At 43.1% G+C, this 12,179-nt stretch overlaps 1 protein-coding gene across 1 annotated transcript; it reads left to right on the forward strand.

The window, feature by feature from the left end:
• The first annotated feature begins 2,372 nt into the window (after window positions 1–2,372).
• LOC136452676 (protein DEHYDRATION-INDUCED 19 homolog 3-like) lies at window positions 2,373–5,790 on the forward strand. Its single transcript, XM_066453264.1, has 5 exons — window positions 2,373–2,818; window positions 2,933–3,120; window positions 4,314–4,391; window positions 4,486–4,766; window positions 5,336–5,790. Exons 1-5 carry the CDS (start codon window positions 2,743–2,745, stop codon window positions 5,442–5,444), a joined length of 732 nt encoding a protein of 243 aa, XP_066309361.1. The 5' UTR covers window positions 2,373–2,742; the 3' UTR covers window positions 5,445–5,790.
• Window positions 5,791–12,179: the final 6,389 nt, after the last annotated feature.

The raw sequence follows: 12,179 nt of genomic DNA on the forward strand, positions 1-12,179 counted from the left end.
CGTTGTCCTAGAAAGCAGGGGGCCACGATCCTGATCGTTGCGATCGTGGTACCTGTCAGTCTGGATGGCCTTTAACATCCTGTTTAGATCCAATGACTAAAGTTTAGGAGGTGTCACATGAGAGTATCGCGTGGGATGTTCGGATACTAATAAAAAACAAATTACAGAATCCATCAGTAATCCACGAGATGAATTTATTAAGCCTAATTAATCTATCATTAGCACATGTTTACTGTAGCAGCACATTGTCAAATATGAACTAATTAGGGATAAAAAATTTATCTCGCAAAACAATTTTAATCTGTGCATTTAGTTCCATAATTAGTCTATATTTAATACTCCATACATGTGTCAAACATCCAATTAGACAGCGACTAAAGTTTAGGAGGTAGAACCAAACACCTCCTAAGTCAAATCCCTCATCGTGGATCCCATCCCATAATGCGTGGGATCGTACCCACATTTTGTCGGGTCATATCTGGCCGGTGGTCATCGTATCTGTCGTCACTGCCTTGGGCGGTATTGTCTTATCTGTACGGCGTGACACAGAGATGGTGTCTGACCAGACCGAGGTGACTGTTGTCTCCTTGGTCCTTGCGGGGTCAGTGCGACGTGCTTGCTTTTGTCAGAGGAGGCACGCTTGACTACACTCGACCTCTCTCCGTTTCTTCCAGGGGTCGTGACGGGGGAGAGGTCGTGCGTCATTCCAGTGCCGTGCGGCTAAGGCAAGAGGGAGGGGTCGTGGCTGACCCTGGCCTTATCGTCTAGTCTGGTTTGCTTGGCTTAGCTAGGCCTCAGTCGTTCAGGCTTTTTCGTTAGCTGATGTGTTATAGGCCGTGTGGCCTTCTGATTAATCGGTGCCTTAAGACACCCCGAGTTTATAACCCCGACACATTCTGACTACTGAACCCTTCACACTACAAATGGCAACAAGGAATTCTCTGTCGGGGAATGGCTCTTCATCCCTGTCCCCATAGGGATGAAAAGTTCTTGTCCACGCATGGGGAATAATACCCACGGGAATCTCCATCCCCATGGATACATCTAGGAAGTTGCAATTCAAATGTAACACAAAAGTAAATAATATTTTTTAGCGTAAGTGTATAACTGGTGAATTACAATGTACACATACAGCCTATTCGGTTGGCTGGTTCGTATCGTTGCTGGTTCGTGAAGAAGTACTGCTGGCTGGTTTATGTGAGAGAAAAATACTGTTCTGGCTAAAAATTTACGATCGTATACGACAAACACAAGCCAAACGAACAGGCTGATAGTCTAGAAGCAATATACACCGCATAATAATTAAATCATGAATTCCTAGTGATATATAGGTGTGTATACGAAAAACTAGTGGGGGATGCGTGCATCGAGATCCAAGGCGTGGAAGAAAGAATCATCCCCCCTGAGCCCGTCGAGGTGTCTTTTTCCTATTTAAGGGTTTGTTCGGTGTCTCTCCGGCTTTAGCTTCGTCGACACCTCCAGCGCTGTTGGAGGAGGAGACGCACTAAACAATCGTGCGAGGAGAAGCGCCTCTACACATTTAAATGAGTCGAAACCCTATTTTGCGTACACTGAGCCACAAATTGTAGCTCTATCCTCCATCTCTAGCTTTGGTAGAGGAGCCTGCGAAGGTGGAACCATGCTAAACACTTTCTAAATTCTCCTGAGAGCTTGGATACGCTCGTATCTATCTTAATTTATATGTGTTAGAGTGAATTAAGTTGAAAATTAAATTAAGTTTCATTCTAATTCACTATAGCGTGTGTGTGTGTGTATATATATATATATATATATATATATATATATATATATATATATATATATATATATATATAATGAACACGTATAGATCGAGATGAATATGAATGCATTCAACTAAGACCATCTTCGTTCCGTAATAAGAAAAATCCCTGCAAGAAATAAGAGATGGGGCCATTGACATCCCCAATCCGCACGCACACGCTCCCGCGTCGCAGACCCTCCTCCTATCCGGCTATTCGCCCCCACGCGGTTTCCAGCGGACGCCGCGGTTCTTTCTTATCCCTGCCAAAAAAACAAGGCCCACGGGCGCACGGCGCACGGCGCCGGGCCGCCGGCCTCTTTCATCCAAACTCGCCCGTCCCCGCGTCCAGCTACGGCTCGGCTGCCGCGTCCGCCGCCACGCGGGGCCAGGTTACCCCGTGGGCCCCACCCGTCATATGCTCTCCAGCGGCAAGTGGGTAGCAACTAGCGACCGGCGGAGAGTGGGAGGTCGTTGTCGTTGGTGCCACGGCCTCGCGCTGACTCGGACGTGGACCAGTACGTCGAAAAGGCATACGCCACGGCGCCCCCATTTCTCACCCGCTTCCTCCCAATCAGCCCCTCTCTCTCTCTCTCTCAGCCTCTCTCTCTCTCTCCTGCCGATAAGAAGCTTCGTCGCCGTCTCCTCTTTCTCCGTCCTAGCAAAATCCTCCCCGTATTGAGAGCCAAAGAAACAACAAAGGCAGGAGGCCGGCGAACTACGCGAGGAAAATTTTTTCGTTCCCGGGAGGACGAAGTCGGGAGTCGGGACACGCCCGGGTCAAAATCGTCTCTGGTTGTTGGTGCCGCTGCCGTGCCGTGCCGCTGCTGCTGCTGTCGGAGGCGAGCAGAAAGGGGAGAACGAGGCAACGAGCTTGGAGACAGCCCAAGGAGAGGGGACGGGGAGGCGTCAGCCTGTGGTGAAGGAGCCCGAGCGAGGGTAGGGAGGAACCAAATCGGGACATGGACTCGGAGCACTGGATCTCGCGCCTGGCCGCCGCCAAGCGTTACTACGCGGCGCAGCTCGGCCACGTCGACGGTGAGGACATCCCCGCCTTTTTCCTGCTTCTCCCTTCCCTGTTCCCTCAGTAACATCACGCGAGGCGATCGGTCCTGGTACTGATTTGCGGGTTCTTGTTGGGGGTGGTTGCAGATGTGCCCGGGATGGGGACGGAGGAGGTGGAGATGGACGACGACGGCGACATGGAGATGGAGATGGCGCTGGAGCTCGGGGACGCGACGTGGCCGGAGGTCGCCTGCCCCTACTGCTACGAGGACCATGACGTCGCGTCCCTCTGCGTCCACCTCGAGGAGGACCACCCCTACGAGCCCCACGCAGCGGTGAGTCAGTCGTCAGCTCGCTTCTTGCTGCAGGACTCTTACTACAGAGAGTTGATTGTGAACCTGAGACGTGATGCTCTTGCTTCTTCCTCCGATTGGAGCTGGAGGAAACGTTGTAGCTTACTGCTTGAGGCGTTGACCTGATGAATCAGCTCATGAGCTCTCGTTTTTGTGGTATAGTAACCTTGTTAGAGGATTTTGACTATCCGTGTGCTGTGTCTAGTAGGCAGATGCAATTTTAGGAGAGACAAAGTTGAGTCAATAACTGAACTGAAGCTTATGGCTTCGTAGCTTCATGCAAAGAAAAGCACTTTGGACTGGAAATTGTGGCGTAGTGCCAAATGTTCAAGTAGGGCTTAAGAGGAAAGAATGTAGCTTAGTCCGAGTTTAAGTTTATTCGTGTGCTTCAGACTATTGGTTTAATGACAACACAATTCCTCTCAGCTCAGCCAAGACCTGTGGCTGTGGCAGGCTGTCCTCGTCACCATCCTCTGGCTCCTTTGGAATGCGCAAAATGGCACAATTTTTTTTTTTTGTGTGTGTGACAAGTGTCCCTCACGCCCGTCGTGTTATAAAATCAGCGTGTGATGACTTTGTCATCTGGAGCAAACGATTCTCTCCTGAGTGTCTTTTTTATTTGTGTTGTTGGCGTATTTACCTTCAAACTTATAACTCTATGATCCCCCATGTGCCGGGGTAAACCTGTGTACCCTTTTCTTCTGCAATCAAATTCTAAGTGGGTATCCCCCCACCCCGCCCAAACAAACAAACAAAAAAAATCCTCTAAGAAACTTTGTTGTTACATGAGTGCTTGAGAAAGTTTTGGATGATTTGCATTATTTGACGGTAGATAAAAAGGTGTCAAGAGACGCTAGAAAACTTGTGGGAGAACTTTCTATTTTTAAATGTGTGACCTGATTCCATTAGTTTGAGAGGCAATAGTTGGGATAATGGATTCAATTAATACATTTGGCTTGTTATGTAATAATCTTAAAAAAGTCACCTTCTTGTAGCAAGGATAGTGCCACCTTAGTTTAAGTCATCCTAGGTGGTCCAGAATAGCCCTTCTTTATCAGATCACCTCTATGACAATTCATTCAAAATGAGCACCTCATACTGCTTTTGTTTATGCTGTACTGCTAGACTGCTAGCAGAGGTAGTGTTCTCATTTTCATTTTTTCCTCTCATTTCAGCCCTGCCCCATTTGCTCCCAAAGGATTACAAGAGATATGCTTAACCATATCACCATGCAACATGGTTACTTGTTCAAGGTTCACCTCTCTACCTTCCTACCTCTCTCTGCAATAACATTCTAAATAAAATTTGGAAGGCTTCTGACACCCTATTTTTATTTTCTACTTACAGAATGGTCACAGGTCTCGCAGATTTATTATTCCTGAGAGAGGTGCGATTTCTTTATTGAGCCGAGATCTACGTGGTACTCATTTACAGGCTCTTCTAGGGGGTGTTCATGGCCACAGATCAAATAACGCAGTGACCACAAACATTTCCAGTGATCCTCTTCTTTCATCGTTTGGCCTGAACTTCCCAACATCAGATGCACCAGAACCATCAAAATCAGCATTTTCTATTCCAGATGGTGCCTCAATACGTAAGGAGACACCAGTTCAGCCTTGGGAATCAAGGTATATATTACTCCTGATATAAGTTTGCTAGATTCTTTATGGACTATTTTTACAATTGTTTTCCATAAATTTGAAGCTGTTTATTAATAGCTCGCATGTCTGCTGAAAACAATCTCATCATGAACCTATTGCATCTTCTGTTCTCCTTTCTACTATCCAATTACCTTGCATACATTGGTTAATTGATATATGCTGTTGCCTGAGGTTTGGAATTGCACTATGATAGTTCACACTTCCACAACCAACAATCTCCTCTTTCAATGGAAATAATCTTAGCCTTAAATTGAATTAATTGAGCAAGCGATTCTTGATATTTCCAGCACCTCTGCATTAGAACTAAGTTACAAGAAAGGTACACTGACAGTCTGACAGATAATTCGCATTACTGTTAAAAGATGCACATTCATGGCATTTGAGACAAAAAGGGATTTCACTTCCTAGATGTTTATGTTTTTTGTTACTTCCCATTTATGTATGCTGTCAAGCAATGGTGCTTACAAGTTTCAAGGGCCCTCTTGCTTATGTATGAGATACATGAACTTCAACTTCTGTTTCCTTTTCGATGGCAGTATTGATTCATCTCTCACAAGCGAGGAAAGGGAGCAAAAGCGGAAACAAGCGACTGACAGAGCAACCTTTGTGCAAGGCCTAGTGCTGTCTACTCTATTCGGAGATTGATTGCTCAAACAGACCTAGGTTCTTGCACTTGCTAGATCGGCACTTACCCCTGCCTGGTCCACATAGTCAGATAGTGCTCCATCCGGTTTGTGCATCTAACTCTGATGGCAGGGAAATTGGCCTCAGAAAACTTAGCCGCGTTCATCTTTGTTTCAGCAAAGTGCGCAGTTGATTCTATCATGAACAGCTTGATTTAAGCTAGCTGTTGTTGTACCTTTGTTTTTACCAATTTATCAGGCAGCAATTCTTATCTGTAACTCACTGGTACATTGTGTTTGTACCAACATACATAATAGCTGTAACATCTACTTACACAATGTGCAAGAAAGGCACTTGTTCGAGAGCAGTTGCCAAAGTGCAAATCCTTCTTGTTGTAGACCGCTTCAGTATTCTCAGCTATGCTGTGCATAATGGAGACACGAATGATGCGGTTGAACCGGGGTTTGTGTGGACGACAAGCTGCTGTGGAAATTCACGGTGACTGACCCTGTCGGCGAGCATTGACCGGAGATCAAGAAGGCAGCACCAGTACTTAGGGTGCGTTTAGATGAAAAAAATTTTGGGTTTTGGCTACTATAGCACTTTCGTTTGTATTTAGTAATTAGTGTCTAATTATGGACTAATTAGGTTTGAAAGTTTTGTCTCGTGATTTCTCACCCAACTGTGTAATTAGTTTTTTTTTTTTTTTTGTCTATATTTAGTATTCTATGCATGTGCCACAAGATTTGATGTGATAGATACTACGTAAATTTTTTTAGGAACTAAACAGGCCCTTAGGCTGTCGTCATAGAAGTAGACGTGTAGAACAAAGACTTGAAAATGCAGCTTTCGTGAAGGCAGAACCACGCTCGTCCGGGTGAAGCCGTGAAGGTGAACTGTTTCCAGCGTCAATCAGTGAAGTCGCGACTGCTGATCGCAACGCCTTGCTCCCTCCGTCACTAAAAAAAGTCGCTATAAAATTTATACTGATTAAATTATCTTAAATTTGTTTATAAAAAATACTATCAACATTTATACCTCTAAATAAATTTATCATGAAAAATATATTGAACGATTTTCATCTAATGATATTAATTAAATATCATAAATACTAATATTTTCTTTTACATATATTTTGGTTAAATTTTAAAATATTCGACTTTCCAAAATGTAAGAATAATATTCTTTATGGGAGTACAAGGACGCTCTCAGGTGTGTTGTGAAACGACATCTATACATGAATGGACGTCTACAGACGAACAGGTGTCTCTTTATGAGTGATCTCATCCATCAAGTACAGGATTAGTGGATAGAATTAGACAGTTAATTTTAGTTCCAAAGGGCATGTCTTTTAGGAACAGCCGTGTCCCTTCGTGATACCCCTCCACTTGTATAAATATATTTCCGATATCAATGAAAGCAATTGTTCTTTCACATCTTATTCATTTACATTCACTTCTAACACGTTATCAGCACGCTTCGTTCTTCCACTGAGTTCTCTCTGCCAAGAATGATGGAATTCACGAATGAACAGAGGTTCTCCAGCACTATTTGTTCGGTGGCCATGTTCTTTGGTGAACAACGAAGATGTCGAGGCAACATCATGGAGACAAGAAGGTTTCCATCAAAGACAAGAACACTGAACACGACCCAGGTGTCGATTCTGGCATTTTCCTCCGAAGAACACAAGAAATTGCATCCGGACACAGCAATGTAAGCACGGATGTGGTTTTCTTGAATTTGCCATGTTCATATATTACCTTTGATGTGCGTCCCTCCACCGCTGTACGTCGCAACGTGCATCCTTCCCCGTGGCCTCTGCGCCCGTGCCCGCGCCCCGCGGCCAGCGGCTTTGCGCTCGCGGCGGCCAAGCACGACGCACGCAGCCGACGGCAGGTGCGCGCGGATAGGACCTCCACGCGGAGGTGCCTGTAGCCAGCAGCCACGCGCGAGCGGCAAGCGGCCCTCGCGCCCGTGGCCCGGGGGCTCCCATCCCTGCGACCTGACGCACGGCTTCCTGCACCGCAGCCCAGTGCGGCCTTGTGCCCGGGGCTAGCGGCCTCCGTGCCCGCTGCGGCCAATGGCCTCGCGCCGCTGCTGGCTCTGTGCCTGTGGCCAGTGGCCGTGCGTCGCGGCTGGCTCCTCGTGCCGTGATCCACGACCCCGTACCAGCGGCCTCGCGCGGCAGCTAGAGGCAGCCCGACGATGGACCCACGGCCGAGCGCCACTAACTGCTGACTTTAGGCCGATGAGCCCGCCCCTTGCCGATGGTTCCCATACCATCATCAGCAACGTCGCCGGCTCCAGCGCCCTGTGGCTAGGCCCCCGCGCGGCTCTGAGCCCGCGCCACGGCCAGTGACCCACGCGTCTGCGGCCTCGTGCCACGACTAGCGGCCCCCGAGCCCTGCGGCTGGAGCCCGCGACCAGGCTGCCTAGCGGCGGCTGGCGGCCCCCGTGCCCGGCCCTTGCGGCCGACTGCTCCCATCGGCGGTGGCTCCTACGCGTCTGCGTAGGAGGCCTTCTGAGGTAGGGCTACGTGCGAGGCTACCAGCAGGGCCCACACGGTGCGCCCGCGCTCACCGGCCAGCGGTAGTGCCTGCTCGCCTCGCTCACCGGCGATGGTTGGCCTTCCCGACGCCCGACAATCGTCCGAGCGATTGGAAACCATTCGGCTGTCTGTGGGATTGGATGGATAAGGTTGTCCAAATTGCAGAAAAATCCCCTTATTTTCTGCAAGTTACAAGATAGTCCAAGTAGATTATCTATTATCTTCCAGATTTATGTTTTAACGATCAGTTTTAACATAAATACCGTGTACAATATTTACTCCATGTAAATACCCATTTTTAGACCAATGTGTTTAAAATGAATTATGATGCACAATATTTACCTCATGTAAATAAATATTTTTGAGACCATGCGTCATAAAAAATTGCATCATAATATGTACACTGTAGATGAGTTTATTACAGTAAATTCATACATTCCATTCTGGAAGTTTCTAGTTATGTTCAAAGAGTTTGCTCTATTAGCAAACCCAATAAACATGTATTATTATATTTACATTATTCAAAGTGTTCGTCCAAATTGACAACTCAATAAACATATAATATTATTATCACGACATTTTCATTGCAACTACTTTGTTATTTGCAATTTTCATTTTATGTTAAGCCCATTTATGCTTTATTTAAAGCTTATAGCGCTTACATTTTTTAATACAAAATCAATTAAGTGTATTACCTTATTATTTGTATAACATAAATGTTCTACATTGTATGTTGGCCATACACAAGGTAGCGCCATAGTTGCTACTGTGGGATCTACACTAAATTTTTAGTGGCTATCTCAATATGCGTACCCAACATCACAAATTGGAACATACGGTCTACATCTTTTCACAAGATGACTACCATTAATCAGCATTCCTATTGGCCATACATAAGGTAGCACCATAATTGCTACTGTGGGATCTACACTAAGTCCACAACTTAGTGACTATCCTCAACATGCGTACCCATTTCGTTTGCGGATTAACTAAGGTCTACATCAATCTTTTGATGATTACCTTAAAATATATTTATACAAATTGCATACATCACTTGGCATCTACTGTTCAACAGACTACGTCCATATTATTAGAGGTCTACATCTTTATGATGACTACCTCTAATGTGTTAGCATAAATAAGGTTTACACTATTAGTGAGATAGATCTTGTCTCCTATTTATTTTGCATTAATTAATACAACATCACTATAGCAATTTTAAATTTACCCTTAGCGTAAATTCAGAAAATCTATGGTTTAAACCTTGTTAGAATAATAGCCAGCAAAGAGTTGCCACCATTATCTAACATGGTCAATGGACGTAATGTTAAACTTGATGTTCTATGGATTCATGACAATATTTGATGCTCCTAATAAGAGAGCATCACAACTTATGATCAATTTAAATACGAAGTTTTATTTAAATAAAGCACCATATACATCCAGGTCACACGTATGTGTATCTCAATGGGTGCAAATCGAAGCACTATATGGCTAGCTTTCAATGAGTGATACGAACAACACAAGGCAATCATTCTGTCCAATGCCAACTATGATTGGTCACAACTTTATCTCTAGGATCTTAAGTCCACTTGAGAATATAATTATGTTATTCCAAAATATCCCCTAACATTGCGTTTTCGTGAAAGCACACTACTTACCAAATGTATTCTAGATTAATTCCTACATTACTTCAGGTCTAAGTGTATGATAAACTCTTATCGAGGAATCATCATTAGCATTATAGTGATGCTCTATCATCTGAAGTACATTGAATTTTTAGAATCATAACAAGTTCGATGCCATGTAATAATGCCATCCATAGAACTTTAATGGTAAGATTTAACGCAAAAGGAAGTAGCAACCCCGTGTATTCTTTAGGGTCAAGGCATTTCTCAAATATGACAGAACCATATTTTGTCCCAATTGTGTATGTTACAGCCATACAACTTGGAAATGTCATGCCTTGAAACATTTAATTGATCGGTATTACAAATTCATTGGACATAAATATCCGGCTCAACAATAAAGATATGAAGCACGCTTCTATCTTCAACCTGACACCACTAGGAAGGCCAGTTGTTCACAACAAGTTTCATAAAAAAACAAGTAGCAACCAAACACTTAATTAATAAGTGGGTCTTATGAGCATGGAGAGCACGATCATCGAATTTACTTCGCTTGATCCATTTTGGAGACTAAATTTATCTTCCATTTACAAAGATACCTAGTATCTTCGTCCCATTTTAGTGTTGTAATATAAAATATTATCATCAATTTTAATTGAATATCGCAATAATGTGCCATCACATTTGAAATTCCATTAATTAACTTGTATGTAATCTATATATTTACATAGAATGTTATTATATTCTTCATGCTATATATAGACCTACACGGGAGTCAATCCAAATGCAAAGAGGAATTTTGCTTAGTAAATAGTTGCATCACAAACTCTATATATAGGGAAGCAAAATATTCCTAAACTCTTACATAGAGACAAGGAAATATTTTGTTAATCGCTTGACGCGATGTCATGATAGTTGGCTTTGGTTGTCCTACTATCATACTCCCTATTGGTACTTAAATAATAATCATGAATTCATTCTTGTATTCTGATTCCAAAATATACCCAATTAAAATTATAGAGATATCCGTCAATATGGTTTTCATATGGAAACTCCAAGATGACAACTAAGAGGAGTATTTTTCTCTTAACAACGAATATGGCAATACTTAAACAAAACATCCTCAGTTGGATTTGACTACATATACATAACATGTATCCAATGTTGCGTACAAATAATTCTCTCTTGATGTCAACAAGACTTGGCACATTTGCCTTAGTTATTCAACTATAGAGATAACTTGAGAATTATTGTCAATTCTATTGGTCATAGCTTCAATATGAGCCACTACATTTCTTGAAGAAATTTAAGAACATACATGTGACTCTATTTACCATTTTATAGACCATAAAGATACTATGTAATGCACATTTATGCATTCATAATATAGTCCCAGGTGTATCTCTTAGTCATGAGAACCATCACTATACCAAACTCATTGCTCGAAATCTTCAACTTAGAGCAAATTATCCTAGATGTGGGATCAAATCTATTTTATATGGAACAGTTTGGTTTTTTGGTACTATATATCAAGTACCTTATGTCCATACCAATAATGGTTTTATTGAGTCTCTTATTGAGAATCAAATTGCATGACATATTAAAATAGAATTGTAATTTACCAGAACTAAGTCATTTTCATACGGCCTTACACACCGCATCGTTAATTCAAATTCATTAAGCTGCACTTATACAACTCCCTCCGTTGCAGTATGTACGTAAAACTTTGGCCGTAGCCAAACATTTTCCATCTGCGCATCGAGTATGTTTTCACATACCCATATCACCACCCCAACATACCAATGGGCATTAGGGATCCCAAGAGATAACTCTACAGGGGATTTAGAAATTGCTCGTATTTTGATCACATTTGAGGATAATTCCAGGCATTAGGGAGAGATTTATACCACATTAAGAATGCCAGAAATCAAAAGAGCAATCCTCACATCCACGTACCAAAAATTCTAAACCTAATCATTTAGAATGTCTTATATTTGCATCATATTGCAAAGAATCTGCTATAAACATTTACTGATAATAAGGGTGTCACAAAATCCTCTTATCCTACTTATAATGCGCCCAAAAGAATAGAGGTACCAATTAAAACCATTCAACTCCCACTTCCAAAGAAGAGGGGGAGAAGTACGGCCGCTCCTAAGGATAATGCTCCAAGTAAGCGTCCGATCAAGGACAATATCCTCCAAATCAGTAAATCCAAGCCAACCTCAACTTGGTAGACACCCAAAATGGATGAGCATCCAAAACTCAGATCAAAATCCACCTGGATCAACGGTGCACCTAAATTTTGATCCTAGGACATTGGAACACCCTGACTCCATATGGGAAATGACTCAGAGTCCAAAAGGGTTAACATTTTCACATGCTATATTGATTTCTAGAACCGAATCAATCATTTAAAGACTACAAATTGTCGTGGCATATACCCCTCAAAGATTGCTTTTTTTACCTTATTGGATCCAGTCCAAAAGTCCTAGGCAGAGTGTCTTCACACTCAAATTTGGTCAAACTAAAAGATGGTAATTAAGGAGATTGCTCTTGTTTAATGATGAGAAGTATTAC

The sequence above is a fragment of the Miscanthus floridulus genome, chromosome 5, assembly GCF_019320115.1.
Source record: "Miscanthus floridulus cultivar M001 chromosome 5, ASM1932011v1, whole genome shotgun sequence".
NCBI classification, from domain to species: Eukaryota; Viridiplantae; Streptophyta; class Magnoliopsida; order Poales; family Poaceae; genus Miscanthus; species Miscanthus floridulus.

What these genes read in the sequence shown, in the direction of transcription:
- LOC136452676 (XM_066453264.1), top strand. Translation starts at nt 2,743, where the DNA reads ATGGACTCGGAGCACTGGATCTCGCGCCTGGCCGCCGCCAAGCGTTAC. An exon ending in AACATGGTTACTTGTTCAAG is followed by an intron (nt 4,392 to 4,485) that starts GTTCACCTCTCT and finishes TTCTACTTACAG; the next exon opens with AATGGTCACAGGTCTCGCAG. An exon ending in GTTCAGCCTTGGGAATCAAG is followed by an intron (nt 4,767 to 5,335) that starts GTATATATTACT and finishes TTTCGATGGCAG; the next exon opens with TATTGATTCATCTCTCACAA.